The 18,743-nt window shown below is 49.6% G+C and overlaps 1 protein-coding gene across 14 annotated transcripts in view; it reads right to left on the bottom strand.

Moving 5' to 3' along the window:
* CUX1 (cut like homeobox 1) overlaps positions 1-18,743 on the bottom strand; it is a 467,346-nt gene that overhangs the window by 119,590 nt on the left and 329,013 nt on the right. For all 14 annotated transcript variants that reach the window (XM_024249255.3, XM_024249252.3, XM_063725468.1 and 11 more), the window contains exon 9: positions 6,455-6,503. In XM_024249255.3, coding sequence (XP_024105023.1) covers positions 6,455-6,503 — 49 coding nt within the window. The remainder of the gene's footprint in view (positions 1-6,454; positions 6,504-18,743) is intronic.

The raw sequence follows: 18,743 nt of genomic DNA, 5'->3' as shown, positions 1-18,743 counted from the left end.
GAGACTGAGGCATGAGAATTGCTTGAACCCGGGAGGGGGAGGGTGCAGTGAGCCAAGATCACGCCACTGCACTCCAGCCTGGGTCACAGGGCGAGACTCCATCTCAGAAAAAAAAAAAAAAGCTTTCCCCTAACCGCAGTGCCCCTGATTGGGATGTGAATACAGGATGTAGACAGCTACTTCCAGGCCTCTGAAGTCTGAATAATTTGACTCATAAAATGTGGTGAGGCATCATGGGAAGGACACAGAGAGGGGTGGGCTTGCAGAGGATAAAGACAGGGCCTTGGGCCAGCTGCAGCCTGGTGGGGCGAAGGTGTGAGGAGAGGGCTGGGGGGTCTCATGTGAAACGTGGCCCCAGACCTGTGGAGAGGTGGCTGTGGTTAGGAATTCTCTTGGGAGGCTCATTTTCTTCTCCCTCTGGAACCAACAAGAGAGAACCCTCACCGTCTCCCTTTAAGGGCAGACTCCTTCCCCCACCCCGCCAGTTTACACTTTCAGAGTGTGGCCTTTGAAGTCCCTGGTTTTATATGGCGGGGGAGGGGGGTAGTCTCTGATCCAATCTTCCACCTCCTTCTTGGCCCCAGGCTTTGTCTCTTGTTCTCTGCTTGCATGGCCATTAAAACTCAGGCTTGAGGACACCAGAGATGAACAAGTCCCCCGAGGAACGAAGTAGACCCAGGAGCTGATGATGGGCTGAGGTCCTGCTGCCCTACCCCCAGCGCGCAATTACAGCGAACATCTTGACTCCCAGAGGTAACCCCATGTCAATGACTCTGCAGGAAGGTCAGGAACATCTACCACAGCTGGAGACCAAATGCTGACCACCACGTGTCCCACGCTGATGCTGCACCAGTGGCCAAGGCCTCCATGGAGACCCACTCTCCGTGGTGAGGGTCAGCTGTGGTTTCCAACCCCTAACCTCAACCTGGAGGGTCCTCCACTAGGGCAGTCTTGTGACATAAACACCAGGCAGGTGAACAGGAGAAGGGCAGCTCGCTTCAATGACTCCCTCCCAGCCCCACTGTGGGCTAGGAGAACATGCCACTGCACTCCAGCCTGCCCGTCAAAGCCCATATTCATTCAGTACATCTTTTTGAGCACAGACTCTGAGCAGGCCTCGTAGGTAGTAAAGAAATGCTGGCTTCAAAGCCGGGCACAGTGGCTCATGCCTGTAGTCCCAGTACTTTGGTAGGCCAAGGCAAGAGGATAGCTTGAGCCCAGGAGTTTGAGACCAAGGCCCACCAGCAATTCGGATCACCACTGCTCAGAAAGGAGGCCCCGGAGGGGCAGTGGGCGGGCCGCTTTTTTTCACTGCAAAAAAGTCGTGAATTGCTGAAAGCCTGAAAGCCCGGGGAGGGGGTTTCACACGCAGTTCAAAGTGCAAAGCTGTGGCTTCTTATTTACCCTGAAGTCTCAAGAGTTCTGAACCTTTACTGTCACCAATTGGGACAGTGAGTATTTATGCCAGTGCCCTGATGTTCAACAAACAGGGGTGAATGAGGCTCGGAGGTAATTGACAGGTGCCGACTGCTCTGCTACTTCTCCATAACGGAAGCACAGTGGTTTAGCAATAAACGAGCACTTCAGGTCTCAGTAGAACATTCTAACTACACACCTAGGGAAAATGAATGTTGTATGCCAGTGAGGTAGTAAATTGCTCCTCCTGGGGGTTTCCTGATGAGAAAGGCGTTGGTCCAGATGCCTGCCGCCTGCAACAGTGTGGGACCGCGTCTGCGCCCTCCTCTTCCTGCCCAGCCCGCCTCCAGCTCACCTCCGCAGGGATGGCCTCGGCTCAGGCCCATGCCATCTATCCCCGTACTGTCACAATAGCCTCCCACTGATCTCCTGGCTTCTGGTCTTTCCACTCCCATCTGTTTTCCAACGTATAGCCAGAGAGATCCTTCTAGAACTCAAACCTGATGTCTCAATCCCGCCCACAATTCTTCACTACTCCCAGGATGAATCCTTCACACTCAGACCCTCCCACAGGCCTGGTCAGGTCCCCTCCTACCAGCCCACTCTCCGACCTGCATCTCTGGTGTTGGTTTTGAACACCCGGGCCCAAGAGATCCTCCCATCTCAGCCTCCTGGGTTAGCTGGGACCACAGATGCACACCACCATACCTGGCTATTTTTTTAAAACTTTTTTGTAGAGAAAAAAGTCTCACTATGTTGCCCAGGCTGGTCTCAAACTCGTGGGCTCAAGTGATGCTCCTGCCTCGGCCTCTCCAAGTGCTGGTTAACTACAGCCGCCGCCGCCACCATGCCTGGCTCTGGGCAGCTTTTCTCTTAGTTGATGGCCCAGACCAACGTCCCCTTCTCTGGCTTTCCTTTAACCTTCCACTTCTTTTCCTGCTGGAAATATTCTCTCGATATTCCAGGGCTTGCCTCTTTCCTCCCTGGATGCTTCTCATGCCAATGGGTTCACCTGTAGCTTCACGAAATCCTAGACTTCCGGGTCAAAAGGGACCCTTTGAGCCTTCTTGTTCAATGCCTCCTTCGGTCCACTCTGTGCGTGATTCCCCATCTCATGCTCTCCGGGAGGGCTGGCCTGAATCTGCTTGCATAGCTCTGGTGACAGGTAGCTCACTCTCTCCAGAGCAAGTATCTTTCAGCATGGCAACTCTGGAGAGCCAGACTGAGGAGGAACTCCACTGTGAAGAAGCTTCCTGGCTGGGCGCGGTGGCTCACGCCTGTAATCCCAGAACTTTGGGAGGCGGAGGTGGGTGGATCGTTCGAGCCCAGGAGTTCAAGAGCAGCCTGGGCAAACATGGCAAAACCCCGTCTCTACTAAAAACACAATAATTAGCTGGGTGTGGTGGCATGTGCCTGTAATCTCAGCACTTTGGGAGGCCGAGGTGGGCAGATCGCTTGAACCCAGGAGTTATCTCTACTAAAAATAAGAAAATTAGCCATGCGTGGTGCCGTATGCCTGTAGTCCCAGCTACTCGGGAGGCTGAGGCAGGAGAATCGCTTGAACCCAGGACAGGGAGGTTGCAGTGAGCCGAGATTGCGCCACTGCACTCCAGCATGGGCAACAGAGCAAGACTGTCTCAGAAGCAAAAACAAAAAAGTTTCCTCTCACCAGCCTCTATGCTTGGCTGGGGTCTACAGGGGTCTCTCAGAAAAAGCCTGGCTCCGTCCCCTGGCCTTTCTTTCTGGTCGGCTCTTGAGAACTACAAGGACAGAACCCACAAATGCCCCCATGACCCTTCCCCCTTATCTTTTCGTATCCCAGATTCCTGAAATTATTCCTCTTGCTCCTGCTGTCCAGTGGTGCTGCCATCTTTCCCTGCTACCCCAAGATTAGGAACGTCTCCAAACCCCCTAGTTCCTTTTATGTTAGAGCCCCTCCCTGTCCTGGCCATGGAGTCGTCTCTGAACGCACTCCAAGGAGCTGTTTTCCTTACAGTGTGGCTTCCAGTCTAAAATGGAATTTCCGGCTGGGCACGGTGGCTCACGCCTGTAACCCCAGCACTTAGGGAGGCCAAGGCGGGCAGATCACCTGAGGTCAGGAGTTCGAGACCAGCCTGACCAACACTGTGAAACTCTGTCTCTACTAAAAATACAAAAATTAGCCGGGCATGGTGGTGGGCGCCTATAATCCCAGCTACTTGGGAGGCTGAGGCAGGAGAATTGCTTGAACCCAGGAGGTGGAGGATGCAGTGAGCTGAGATCGTGCCATTGCACTCCAGCCTAGAAGACAAGAGTAAAATTCCATTTCAAAGAAGAAAAATAAATAAATTTAAAAAAAAAGGAATTTCCTAGGCATGGACTCATTGCTGCCAATGAGCAGAATCACCACCTCCTTCATTCTAGAAACTGTATTTCTATTAATGCAGCTGTATCAGGCTATAAACTCTGGCTGAGTTGTTGGTGAGAACTCGCCTCTACCCCTCACCACCCTTTCCTGAAGGCAGGACTTTACAATTCCCCCAAAACCTGTGCTTCTTCATCAGCTACGGAACTAACATTTATTTAGGCATCTACTTCTTTTGCTTTATTTTTTTTGAGATAGGGTCTCACTCTGTCATCTAGGCTGGGGTGCAGTGGTGCAATCATAGCTCACTGCAACCTCTACCTCCTGGACTCAAGCGATCCTCCTGCCTCAGCCTCCCAAGTGACTGGGACTACAGGCACACTGCCACGCCCAGCTGTTGTATTTTTTATGGAGATGGGGGACTTGTTAAATTGCCCAGGCTGGTCTCAAACTCCTGACCTCAAGTGATCTACCTGCCTTGGTCTTCCCAAGTGTTGGGATTATAGGTGTGAGCCACTGTGCCCGGCCACCATCTACTTTTTACTCTGGCATTTTACCTCAAATCCTCAAAACAACCTTGCAAAGGAAGCATTAGCTAAATTTGCTTCCTTTCTTTCAAATTTTTTTTAACATATTTTAAATCATGGTAAAATACGCAAAGCATAAAATTTACCATCTTAACCATTAGCGTACTTTTCAGTAGCATCAAGGACGTTTACGTGGTTGTGCAATTAATCCCCAGAATGTTTTCATCTTGCAAAACCAAAACTCTGTACTCATTTAACAACAACTTCATATTTCCCTCCTCCCCTCGTCCCTGGCAGTCACTGTGGCACTTTCTGTCTCTCTGAAGTTGGCTCCTCTAGATACTTCATACAGGTGGCATCATTTGGTATTTGTCTTTTCTTGTGACTGGCGTATTTCCCCTGGCATAATGGCCTCAAGGTTCACTTTTCTTTTGATTTTTTTATGACCAAGAAATTTAAGAGATTAAGAGACCCGTCAAGGCCACACAGGAAATACCGAGTTAGGAACTGAACCCGTGTCGTTCTGGAGTCAGCACCTGTCCCTACGGCCCTGTCTGGTGTCTCCTGAGACTGGGGTCCACTGAGTGGCTTCGGCACCTTGAGAAGTGCATTCGCTTTGCCAAACTTCTTAGGTACCTGGGGACTGTCTCTGAGACCACAGAGTGTCTGTTCCGGATAGTGCACTGATATTCACAGGATAAGGCTCTCCCGTTTAACAAACCAGGCTCTCCTGTTGGGCACGTTAGATTGCCCAGAAGTGCCATCTAAAGGCAAGGCATGCCCAAGACTGGCCTTGAGGGGAGAGGGGGAGCCGGTGGAAACTTCAGAAATAGGAATAGTGATCTGTGATGAAGGTAACTCCTTCCAGTAACTGCTTTTTTTGTCTTTGAGACAGATTCTTGCTCTATCATCCAGGCTGGAGTATGGTGGCGTGATTGGCTCATTGCAACCTCTGCCTCCCGGGTTCCAGTGATTCTCCTGCCTCAGCCTCCTGAACAGCTGGGATGACAGGTGCATGTCACCGCACCCGGCTACTTTTTGTATTTTTAGCAGAGATGGGGCTTCACCATGTTGGCCAGCCTGGCCTGGAACTACTGACCTCAAGTGATCCACCCACCTCGGCCTCCCCAAGTGCTGGGATTACAGGCATGAGCCACTACACCCGGCCCAAAGCTCTTATTTTTAAATTTTATTTTGTATTTTTTTGAGATGGAGTTTCTGCTCTGTTGCCCACACTTAGATCTTGGCTCACTGCAACCGCTGCCTCCAGTGGTTCAAGTGATTCTCCTACCTCAGCCTCCTGAGTAGCTGAGATTACAGGCGCCTGCCACCACGCCTTGCTAATTTTTGTATTTTTAGTAGAGATGGGGTTTCACCATGTTGGCCAGGCTGGTCTCAAACTCCTGACCTCAAGTGATCCACCCACCTTGGCCCCCCAAACTGCTGGGATTATAGGCATGAGCCACCGCGCCCAGCCGGGGGACCACTTTCTTTTCAGAGCAACAGCAGCACCGGTTAAAGTAAAATGTTTTCCTGTTCTGTGGGCTCCTGGGGGGAGGAAGGGGTTTTGGGGATGGCTGAATTTTCCAGGAAGCAGAGTGTTTAGAATCACCCAACACCATGTGCTGGATCTGTGCTGGACACTGTGCTGGGTACTTGCCATAAGGCCTCTCTGAGAACCAAGTGTCAGCCAAAAGGGGGCCGTCAGCTGAGAGCCCTCTTTGGAGCAAGTGGCTGCGACCCATGAGAACGTGGTGGTAAGGAACTCTCCTAGGATAACACCGTGGTGAGGTGTCTACACTAGGGAACTCTCCGAGGATAATTCCATGGGGAGATGTCTACACCGTCACGGATGCCACAGCTACACAGACGGGTGTTTAGAGACGGAGTAGGGAAAAGGAGACAGTTACCACTTTAGAGGGGATGTTCACCATGGGATGTCTGAGATGTTGGAACCACATCAAAGACTTTGCCAAGGAAATGGTTCCTGGGACTTTTTATGTCTTCTCCTACTTCTCACGACATCAGAAGGAGCATCGATGTTGAAAGCTGTCAGTAAAAAATGGAAGGATAACCGGCCTTCTAACTTCGGGTGACGCATCTTCCGAGATGCCAGAAACGGGCCCGCTATTGTGGGTTTTAGGACTAAAAGCGTCCAGGGTCCTACCTGGTTTGCCCTTTCAAGGTCCGTCATGATCATTTCAATCTCGTCGGCCCTAGGAGGGTGAGAGGGAGAGAGCAGGTTAGTCACAAGGAGACCGGCTCAGGGGGTGACTGATGGGACAGCTTCCTAGCTCAGGGCTCGGGAAGGCTGTGCAGACCCGTGAGCCAATGCTGTCCAGCAGGAGGAGGTGGGCTCACACTGGGGGAAGAGATGTGCTTGCTGACGCCATGCGCTCTTTTGATAATCACGTGTCTGGTGCGCATGGGGTGCCTGCCTTTGATGGGGTCCCAATCTCATTGGGGAGACATAACCATAAAAATATAAAATACAGCATGTCCTGCCAAGGGTTCAAAAAGAGCTCTGAGCAGAGTGCTCTGAGAAAAACAGAGGGAGAAATAAATTCTCTTTGTGGGAGGGAAGCAAGGAAGGCTGCAGAGGAGGTGACAGGTAAGTGGGGTTTTGGAGGATGAGTAGAAGTTTGCCAGGCCGGGGGTGAGAGGAGGAGCTGGGGAAAGGCTACTTTAGGAAAAGGCACTTGGCAGTGAAAGCCTCACCAGGAATGAGGAAACCAGGAGAAGGTGGCCAACTGGAGGTGAGGAGGGTAGGTGAGGATGGAGACACAGGTTGGGGGACTGTACAGGCTGCGGTGCAGACTGCCTGGGTTCATTGCTATGGCCCAGCCTGCTTATAAAAGCAATTGTCCAGGTTCTGCCTTTCCCTTTTTCTGTATTGAAAGTACTTCCTTGAGTAATCTAAAGGCAAACACGTGAAACCAACACAGAGCATGATGAGAGAGGAATGTGGAGAGTGCTTTTATGTTTGTGTGTTTGTTTGTTTTGAGACAGAGCTCTGTCACCCAGGCTGGAGTGCAATGATGAGATCTCAGCTCACTGCAACCTCTGCCTCCTGGGTTCAAGCAATTCTCCTGCCTCAGCCTCCCGAGTAGCTGAGACTACAGGCGTGCACCACCACGCCCAGCTAATTTTTGTATTTTTAGTACAGACAAGGTTTTGCCATGTTGGCCAGGCTGGTGTCGAACTCCTGACCTCAGGTGATCCACCCACCTCGGCCTCCCAAAGTGCTGGGATTACAGGCATAAGCCACTGCACCCGGCCTGGAGAGTCCTTTTGAGAAGGGCACGGCCAACTCCAAAAGCCTATGGGAGGTTAGAGCAGGACATCCGGGCAGACCACCACCCCAACGTCTGCAAGCAGGTCCTGAGGACGGTCTCTGTTAGGAGGCCGCAGGCTGGAACTGTCTGTGACCCAAGGAAGGTTTTTTTAGCATGCCCAAGGGACGTGGAGCCAATGTTACGGCCACAGGGACCTGGTTGGGGTTGAGGGCTCTCATGCCGTGGGTCTGAGTCCACACGCATCTGCACTCTGCTGCCCTCAGGACGCAATCCCTCCCTCAGCCACACGCAAGGCCCTTCTACACCAAGGGTCCTTCCTCCTCTTGGCCTTACCCGCCACTCATTCTCAGGACCCTGTGCTCTAACAACTCCCATCTCGTGCGGGACCCCGAAGAGCCAGGCCTCCCTCATCACTAGGCCTCCACCTGCGCTGCCTGCCTGAATGCCTTCTCGTCCCAGGGAACCTCATCTCCCACTTCCACCCCGTCCACCCTTCCCAGACCCTCTCAGCGGCTCTGTCTCAGGAAGTGGCACTGTCCCTAGTCCTAGTTTCCAGGTTTGAGTTTTCACTGGGTGCTCACGCTGTGAGCTGTCTCTGAATGCTGGGCCATAGGTCCCTTTTGCCCTATATCCCTAGAATTTGTCCTGTATTCACAGGGCTGCATGTCACGTTGGATGCCAGAGTCCTGGATGTGGCCCATCCTGTCAGTGACAGGCAAGTCTACTCCTGGGGACAGCCCAGGGTGCTGGACAGGCCTGACAATGAGAGCTCTGTCCTTCCGAAACCTGCTCCATGGTCCCAAGGAGACAGGTCCAAGTGAGAGTACCCACCCACCCTGCTACGGTTTGTCTCCACCAAAACTGCTACTGAAATTTGATCCCCAGTGTGGGGGCATTGGGAGGTGGGGTCTAGGGGGAGGTGTTTGGGTCATGGGGGCGGATCCCCTCATGAATGGCTTGGTGCCATTGTCCTGGCAGTGAATGAGTCCTTGCTCTGACCAGACTTTAGGGACTGGATGAGTTCCCTTGAGAGTGGGTTATCATAACGCCAGGAACCTCCCTGGGTTGTTCCTCTTGGCACGCATCCACCTCCCCTTTGACCCTATCCGTCATGTTATGATGCAGCACTGAAGCCCTCGCCAGGAGCCAGGGCCATGTCTTTGAACTTCCCAGCCTGCAGATCCGTGAGCCAAATAAACCTATCTTCTTTATAAATCACCCTGGCCTCAGGTGTTCTGTTGCAGCAACAGAAAACGGGCTAAGGTACACCCTCGACACTGAGAGCTGGAAAAACTGTCTCCGGGCCCCTGGGTGTCTCCAGGCCCCTGGGCTGGGGAATTTTTGTGGCCTGAGGCTTTTGTAGCCTTTAACTGCACACAGTGATTTGAGGTAGCCTTATCAACTCCCAGCAGCCTGAATAGGGTAACAGATGCCTTGTGATCAGGTTCAATGTTCATTGTATCTGTTTGAAATAATATCCGGCTTTCAGACTGGTCTGAGAAAAAGTCTGAAAAAGCCTGTCAAATGGCCTAGTTAAATGAAGCTATTTTTAGGACGATTTCATGAAGAAGGCAGTGTCTCTGAAAGATAAATACCCAAACTGGGCCTCTGCAGTACAGTGCTGGGTGCAGGGAGTGGGGAAGGGACGGGGCTACTTAAATGATGAAACATCCTACTGTATCATCTCAAAGTGAAACCTCCAAGATCTGACAGAAAAATTGCTGTGCAAAGATAGTCTGATACTACAAATGGTAATTAAAAAAAATTAAAAGTGTTAAGGGTCTTAAAACATATCAGAAAAGGATAATCACCAGTCAATGCAGAAAGCTGCCACCTTGACGCCCTGTTGATGAAGAATTCAGAGCATAAACTCCTTCAGACACAAAATAAAAGCTTGCAAACTTTTCTTAAGGCAAATTGCAAGGAATTTTTTTTTTTTTTTCCTTTTTGAGACAGGGTCTCACTCTCACCCAGGCTAGAGTGCAGTGGTGTGATCTTGGCTCACTGCAACCTCTGCCTCCTGGGCTCAAGCAGTCCTCCCGCTTCAGTCTCCAGAGTAGCTGGGACTAGTGGCATACGTCAGCACACATAATTTTTTCCTTTTCTTTTTTTTGGTAGAGACAGGGTTTCACCGTGTTGCCCAGGCTGGTCTTAAACTCCTGGGCTCAAGCCATCCACCCGCTTCGGCCTCCCAAAGTGCTGCGACTATAGGCATGAGCCACTGCGCCTGTCCCAAATCACAAGTTTTAAACACAGTTTTGTACTTCAGTTAGTTACCTATCGTGTATTTCCAATGTCCACATACACAGGTCAAAACTGCCCTGGCTACCGTCATTCATTCATTCATTCACTTGCTCCACTAGCGTTTCAGACCCCTAAAAGTTTCCTGGTGCTGGAATGGGCACATAGAGATGCAGGCTTGGGTCCTGCGTATCTCACCAATGTCGTAGATTTAAAAGATGACAATGAAAATACATAGCTGCTGTGTACCCACAACAAGATGTGCAGAGGTTGACAATTGCCTAAATCCTCCTCTGAATGCATCAGCAGAGCTGGCTGCAGAACTTGGGAGGTGGATGGGGACTGGTCGGCTGGTGAGTGAAGAGACACTGAATGTGGGTCTAGGTGAGGACTTTTCCTAATGGCTTCAGTGTGGCCCCTATATAAGCCCTCTCTTTCTTTGATTCTGGCTAATTTATTTTCATTTGAATACTTCTATTCTGTTTGAGACTGCTGTTATTTGGATATTGTTGGCATAGCTACTTCTGTCCTCCATGTCATTCAACTTTTATATTTTGCTTTTTCTTGCTGCCTTCTGGATCAAGGTTAACTTGATCTAACTGGTCTTTAGCAATTTATTTATTTATTTATTTATTTATTTATTTATTTATTTATTTTTTTGGAGACAAGCTGGAGTACAGTGGTATGATCACGACTCAAGGCAGCCTCAATCTCCTGGGCTCAAGCGATCCTCCCACTTCAGCCTCCCTAATAGCTAGGACTGCAGGCGCATGTCACCATGCCTAGCTAATTTTTCTATTTGTTTTTTTTTTTGTACGGATGGGGGTTTGCTATGTTGTCCGGGCTGGTCTTGAACTCCTGGGCTCAAGCGATCCTCCCAAAGTGCTGGGATTATAGGTGTGAACCACTGCACCTGGCCTATTTTCTACTTCCTCTTTCTGGAATTCCTATTAGGTGGATGTTGGAGCTCCTGAATTGATCTCTAATTTTCTTTTCTTTCTAACATCTACATCTACATCTTTTTAGTTACTTTCTGGGAAATATCTTCATTTTCCAGGCTTGTGTTGATTCTTTTATTTACTTACTTAAAAACATTTTGTTTATAGAGATGGGGTCTTGCTATGTTGCCAGGCTGGTCTCGAACTCCTGAGCTCAAGCAACCCTCTGGCCTTGGCCTCCCAAAGTGCTGAGATTCCAGGCATGAGCCACCAGACCCAGCTGGCAATGTATCCTTTCTTCTTTGCTCCTAAGTTATTTAATTTTTTTATGCTGTTACTTCCTCTTGGTCCATTTGAAAATTACCTGTTGGTTTCGCTTCACACCGCCAATATCTTCCTCTGTTTCCCTGCGTGCCTTTGTGGTGCTGACTTTGTCTTTGTGGCCCAGCTGTCCCGCCTCATATCACACCCACTGTTGGGGTCTGGGTGTGTCTTTCAGAAGCACTGCTCTCCTCTGGGGCCCAGCTGTTTTTGCCTGTGTGTTTAGGTCCTCCAGGGATACCAGCAGCTCTTTCTGGCAATGTACATGGTGGGAGGACAGAGAAGCCAGCCCTGCTGTGTGTCTCTCAAGCGAATTGAAGGAGAAAAACACACGGTAGGCATTCAATGCCTTTCTGCTGAAGACAGGAAGAAAAGGAAGGGGATGGCCCCAGTCTCCAAGATGCCTCGCCGATGCCTCCTCTCTGCTGCTTGTCAACCAGGAAAACCCTCCGGCCAGGGAGCTTACTTAGCCTTGACTCTTCTGGGAGTAGCAGCAACAGGAGGACGCCGTCTCCCTGGGTGCAGCTCCCAGATTTTGGGAGTGCTGAGCTGAAAAGCTGGAGGCGTGGCTGCCTGGGGGTGCCGGCCCGCCCCTGGCTGCTTTCATCCACTCCTCACTTGCGGCCTGGTGTTGCCAGTGGCCAAAGGCCCAGGCATAGAGAAGAGCAAGGTTCCAGGGGCCCAGCTTTACACAGAGGCCGGCTTGGCAGGGCTGGGGTCTGTGCGGGTCGAGTCCAGTTCCTGCCAGGTTTATGGGGCCTGGGTGGGGCTTGGGCACCTCCTGGAAAGTGCACACTCTCTGGATTTCCTCTCAGATAGCACATGGCTTTGGATTTTCATCAGGACACCTAATATCCGGAAAACCACGCCTCATCTCCAGAAGATTTCACGTCACTTATAAAAAAAATCAGTCCCATTGACGCGGGAAGGTGCAGACTTGGCAGTGTGAGGCAATCCCTAGAAGTGAATTTCAACTTTTCCATCTCCTGGTCAGTTGCGCTTTGGTTACTAAGCAACTGCTAAACGGACCAAAATATTAAATGTGATAACAAGGACTGCACTTACCTTCCATGACGAAAGCAACTCTCTTTTCCCCAAGCTTTCAAATGACAATGACGACACCACACACTGCAGTTGCAGGGCAGGCCTATTCCATACCAGGGATTGTGGTGACAGCTAGGCCCGGAGGGGCTGCTGCCTCCATTCACAGAAGGGACCAGAAACCACAGGAGGAAACAATGGGAGGAACCAGGGATGCAGTTGGTGAGGAAACATTATGATTATTATTTTAAAAGTCGGCCAGGTGCAGTGGCTCATGCCTGTAATCCCAGCACTTTGGGAGGCCAAGGTAGGTGGATCACCTGAGGTCGGGAGTTCGAGACTAGCTTGGCCAACATGGTGAAACCCCGTTTCTACTAAAAGTACAAAAATTAGCAGGGTGTGGTGGTGCATGCCTGTAGTCCCAGCTACTTGAGGGGCTGAGGCAGGAGGATCGTGAGCCAAGATGATGGTGACAAAGTGAGACCCTGTCTCAGAAAAAAAAAAAGTCTGTATGTTTGTTATTCATTTTTCTGAGAATTCCTTTTTATTTTTGATACAGGGTCTGGTTCTGTTGCCCAGGCTGGAGTGCAGTGTTGCAATCATAGCTCACTGCAGCCTCCAACTCTTGTCCTGAGCTCAAGTGATCCTCCTGCCCCAGTCTCTTCAGTAGCTGAGACTTATAGGTGTGCACCATCAAGCCCAGCTAATTTAAAAGACAAATTTGTTTTTTAGAGACACGGGTCTTACAATGTTGCCCAAGCTGGTCCTAAACTCCTGAACTCAAACAATCCTCCTGCCTTGGCCTCCTGAGTAGCTGGGACTACAGGTATGCACTGCTACACCTAGCTAGTTTTTTCTTTTTTGTAGAGACAAGGTTGATCTTGCTATGTTGCCGAGGCTGGTCTTGAACTCATGGCCTGAAGCGATCCTCCTGCCTTAGTTTCCCAGAATGCTGAGATTACAGGCCTGAGCCACTGTGCCTGGCCCGTTATTAACTTTTCTAAGGAGGTATTCTTTTTTAAAAGCCGAAAGAAAAATACAACTAGCTGAGTAAGTGCGATCGGGGCTTTGGAAGATGTGAAGTGTGGCTGTCAGTGTTTGCAGACCAGGACCAAGGAGGCGGGTCTTGCCTCCTTGGTTTTTTTTTTTTTTTTGAGACAGAGTCTTGCTCTGTCGCCCAGGCTGGAGTGCAGTAGCACAATCTCAACTCACTGTAGCCTCTGCCTTCCTGGTTCAAGTGACTCTCCTGCCTTAGCCTCCCAAGTAGCTGGAATTACAGGCGCACCCAATCACAGCTAATTTTTGTATTTTTATTTTTACTTTTTGAGATGGAGTTTCACTCTTGTTGCCCAGGCTGGAGTGTAATGGCGTGATCTCAGCTCACTGCAACCTCCATCTCCTGGGTTCAAGCGATTCTCCCTGCCTCAGCCTCCCGAGTGGCTGGGATTATAGGCATGCGCCACCACACCCGGCTAATTTTTGTATTTTTAGTACAGACGGGGTTTTACCGTGTTGGCCAGGCTGGTCTCGAACTCCTGACCTCAGGTGATCCACCCGCCTCGGCCTCCCAAAGTGCTGGGATGACAGGCGTGAACCAACGCGCCCAGCCCCACCCCAGTCTTAATCATCCACTTTCTCTCCAAACTGCTGCCTCCTCCCCCACTGAATTAATCCTGCCTGACAAAGTGTCTGCAATAAGTAATACAAAAATGCCCAGGGGTTAATACCACAACTGTAAATGTAATCTTGGAAGCGCAGTAATGAATTAAATGGCATGTGGTTTCATAGCGTGAGTGTCAACAGTATTCCAAAGATTTTTCATTCTCTTCATGCTGAAGGCTCAACTAACCACATCAGTATCTGCAGCCTGACATTGGTCTAAAATCATTTATTTTCCAAAGTCCGTAATAACCGCACATATTGTTTGCTCAGCAAAATGATTTATTATAAAAATTTAGATCTCTCACCTTTTTATGAGCTGACAAAACAGCTTCCACTGATCTATTAACCTGCCCGGTATTACGCTCGGCTCTGACTTCAAATAGCGAATAATTTCAGTTTGGCCTAGAATATGTAGTTCGTTCAATCAGTTCACTACAGATCATTTCAGGGTATTCTCTGGGCTAACACACAGTTTTTATGAGGAACTGAAAAGGACATGGTGAAGGTCGACGGAAGGGAAATTATATCCACGCTAGAAATTCTAGTATTTACTTTCACACGAGCCTCCTGGGGGCTAACGCATGGCATCGGGGCACGCTGTTGGCACATATTTCAATACCCAAATAAGCACGCTGGCATCAGGAGCTGCTAAAACAAAGTATATCTACAAGGCAGTTGGAAAAACATACAGAGCGGCCTTCAAAGACTAGTGTATCTTCTTAGACTTGATTCACAAGCCAATAGTCTCAGCCGGGCCCAGTGGCTCACTCCTGTAATCCTAGCACTTTGGGAGGCCGAGGTAGGTGGATCACTTGAGACCAGGAGTTTGAGACCAGCCTGGCTAACATGATGAAACCCTGCCTCTACTAAAAATACAAGTATTAGCCGGGCATGGTGGCGAGCGCCTGTAATCCCAGCTACTCGGGAGGCTGAGGCGGAAGAATCGCTTGAACCCCGGTCGCGGAGGTTGAAGTGAGCTGAGATCGTGCCACTGCACTCCAGCCTGGGTACCAGAGCGAGACCCTGTCTCAAACAAAACAAAACAAAATAAAAAAACAAAAAAAACCCAAAAAAACCCACCAGTAGTCTCAATACCAGATCAGAAAGTTTTTGGCACTGAAAGGAGAAATATCTACAGATTAATTCTTCCTGCTTTAGTAGAAAAGCTCCAGTTAGGTTTGGACAAGCGAACTCTCCCCTTCCACCCCAGGGCTGCATGTGATGACCTGCTCTGTCCTTAAGGGGGGTCATTTTTCACCACAACCTACACTGCAGGTGAGGCTTTCTTAGCACAGGGGGTACAGGAAATGGACAGAGGTGGGGCTCGCTGGACCTTGTCCAGAAAGAGCAGGTTGCTGAAGCAGTGGAGACAGGGCCAGGCTCTGAGGAAGGTCACTTGGCTCTGGGTCTGGAATCCCCTTAACTCGGGGGGTCAAAGAGTTGGGCAAGGGGTGGGGGACAAAACTATAGGAAAAGCTGATCGGAGCACAAATGCCTGATCTTACGGAGAGGAAGGTCTGGTCTGCAGTCTCATGCGAGCCAGGGCAAGATTACTCCCAGCAAAGGCACCTGCTGTGGCTGTCGCGCCCTGATGGTGATGGGCCCAGCTCAGACTGAGAGAGGGCGGTCTCCCACCAATAATGTCCCATGGTAGGGGCACCTACCATGAACCACACCCAAGGGAAACAAATGTCCCAGGGGAGGAGTGGGCAATGGCGTAGTGGCGCTGGGACTCCCTTCTCGCTAGCACACAGGAGTACACCCTGCACATCCTAGGAGCTCAGCAGGGATATACCGGGCATGGGTGGGTCGGTGGGCAGGGACCCCCTTCCTGTCTACCCAGCGGGAGGTGGAAGGAAATGGCAGCCACCAGCGATTCAGCACAGTGACATCCCAGAAAGTGGTACAAGGGCCTCTGCAGACACCAGGACAAACAGTATCCTGGAGTAGGGGACATCCAGTCTGTACCCTGGAGGATGAGGACAGATTTACTGAGCAGGGGACTCTGGGGTAGAGAGGTACGGCCGTCTAGAGACAGAGGACACAGGGAAACGGAAGCCTGTTCAATTTTGTAACAACTTTTCAGTGGCTCTCTCGGGGTTGTGAGGCATCCTGTGGCCGTATCTGCAAATAAAGATGGCAGAGTCTCTCAGCACTCCCTTTGAATACTTATCTCATGACAGAATACTACTCAGCCCTAAAAAGGAATGAGTTAATGACATTCACAGCAACCTGCATGGGACTGAAGACTATTATTCTAAGTGAAGTAACTCAAGGATGGAAAACCAAACATTGTATGTTCTCACTCATAAATGGGAGCTAAGCTATGAGGATGCAAAGGACTTTGGAGACTCGGGGGGAAAGGGTGGGAGGGGGTGAGGGAAAAAAGACTATATATTGGGTGCGGTGTATACTGCTGAGGTGATGGGTGCACCTAAATCTCACAAATCACCACTCGAGAACTTACTCATGTAACCACACACCACCTGTTCCCCCAAAATCCAAAATCTTCGTCTTTCTTTCTCTTGGACAACTGAACTGACTAGTGCTTCCAGAACTATCTTAAACACAAGAGAATCCTGGTTTGGGGCCTGACTGATATGTGGGTACCAGATCTAATGGCTCACCATGAAGCCATGTTGCTGAATTTTGGCTTTATATATATATAATATATAAAACACATACATTAATATGTAGTTATATATAACATAATTATATATATACACATTTATTAATGAAATATCCAACTATATTCCTATTTTACTAAGATTTTTTAAATAAAAGATGGGTATTTCTTTTTTTTTTTTTTTTGAGACAGAGTCTTGGTCTGTTGCCCAAGCTGGAGTGCACTGGTGCAATCTCAGCTCACTGCAACCTCTGCCTTCGGGGTTCAAGTGATTCTTGTGCCTCAGCCTCCCTAGTAGCTGGAATTACAGGTGTGTGCCACCACGCCCGGCTAATTTTTGTATTTTTAGTAGAGACGGGGTTTCACCATGTTGGTCAGGCTGATCTTGAACTCTTAACCTCAGGTGATCTGCCTGCCTCGGCCTCCCAAGGTGTTAGGATCACAGGTGTGAGCCACCGTGCCCAGCCTCTTTAGTCCTGTTCTGTTCCTTGGAAGCACCATGCTTGTCCCACCTTCAGGCCTAGGTAGCCATTCTAGGTCTCAGCCCTCCTGGCCCTCCTCTGAGAGGCCTCTCCACAGCCACACTCTCCAATGTCCATTCATTTTGTTTCTGTTGCATTTATTCCCGTCTCAAAGTCTCTTGTTCATATATTGATTACTTGCTTATCCACTGCCATAGTTCCAGAGAACACAGCAGGTACTCACAAAATACTGGTTGACCAAATACGCAAATTTATTTCTTTCTTTATTTATTTTTGAGACGGAGTCTCACTCTGTTACCCAGGCTGGAGTGCAGTGGCGTGATCTCGGTTCACTGTAACCTCTGCCTCCAGAGCCTCCCGAGTAGCTGGGAGTACAGGCATGCGCCACCATGCCCGGCTAGTTTTTCTATTTTTTTAGTAGAGACCAGGTTTCATCATGTTGGTCAGGCTGGTCTCGAACTCCTGATCTCCAGTGATCCACCTGCCTCGGCCTCCCAAAGTGCTGGGATGAGAGATGTGAGCCACCGCACCGGCCCAAATATGCAAATTAACGACATCTGTGATACCTGAGGTCCCCTCTCTTCTTGACAGACAGCCATTCACTGGCTAGTATTCTAAAGGGCAGAAAGGGTAGATTTCTTTTGCCAAATTGTAAATACGACTTTTAAGGAAAGAGCCTACAAGATGTTATTGCAGAAGGAAAATGATTCGCTTTTCAGAGCCTTTGAAAAACAAGGCAATAATAGTCTTGGGGGAGAAGTATAGAAAGACCCAGAATTAGGCTTCTTTTTGTCCACTGGACTGTGAGGTCCTGGAGTGCAGAACCAGGCGGCCCGGCTCACCACTCATCACTCATCCCCGTGCCCAACACGGATCTGTGAACCAGGTCAGGACTGAAGACACGGAGGCTGATGGGGAAGGGGAGGAGGGGAGGAGAGAGTGTTTTTCGGGGAAAGGTTTTCTTGGCAGCCCTCATCTGTACGACTTGCCCTATCTTTCGTTCTCCACCCAAGGTTAAACCACTTCTGCTTTGGCAGAAGTAGAGGGGAGGATGAAGCCATCTTGCATCTTCCAAGCCCCGGATCAAATGTGTCACACTCCAGGGTGGCCCCACCCCTCCCCAATCAAAGGCCTGGAAAGAGAGTCGGTCCAGTCTGTGGAGCTTTATCCCTACAGATAACCTTCTGGAAATAGAGGTTTTCATTTTTGCTGGAAGTAACACTGTGCCGAGAGACAGTTAAACGGCCAGGATGTCACCTCTGCCTGCTCAGAAATTAACCAGAATTTGTTCTTTGTAGATTACCATTATAGTAATTTAAATGATACAACAGTAATGATTAAAAACAAGTTTAGGCCAGGGGCAGTGGCTCACTCATGTAATCCCAAGCACTTTGGGAAGCTAAGGCGGGTGGATCACTTGAGTTCAGGAGTTTGAGACTAGCCTGGCCAACATGGTGAAAACCCGTCTCTACTAAAAATACAAAAATTAGCTAGGTGTGGTGGTGTGTGCCTGTAATCCCAGCTACTAAGGAGGCTGAGGTGGGAGAATTGCTTGAACCTGGGAGGTGGAAGTTGCAGTGAGCTGAGATCACGCCACTGCACTCCAGCCTGGGCGACAGAGTGAGACTCTGTTTAAAAAAAAAAGAAAGAAAGAAAGAAAGAAAAAAACAACATAAAAACGAGTTTGGTTAAGCCTCATCTTTTCAATCCCAAACGGGAAGAAAATTTCCCTTCCTGCCCCACTATTTAGTTGACTTGCTCATGGGAAACAATTTCAATAAAATCTTCCTTTAGCTCCGTCCGAGTATAGCTGATGAACCAAACGAAATGACCTTCTACGGCACGTGCG

The sequence above is a fragment of the Pongo abelii genome, chromosome 6, assembly GCF_028885655.2.
Source record: "Pongo abelii isolate AG06213 chromosome 6, NHGRI_mPonAbe1-v2.0_pri, whole genome shotgun sequence".
In the NCBI taxonomy this organism is placed as follows: Eukaryota; Metazoa; Chordata; class Mammalia; order Primates; family Hominidae; genus Pongo; species Pongo abelii.
The sequence above is the reverse complement of the archived record's forward strand: the minus strand, read 5'-3'. Positions and strand labels throughout refer to the sequence as shown.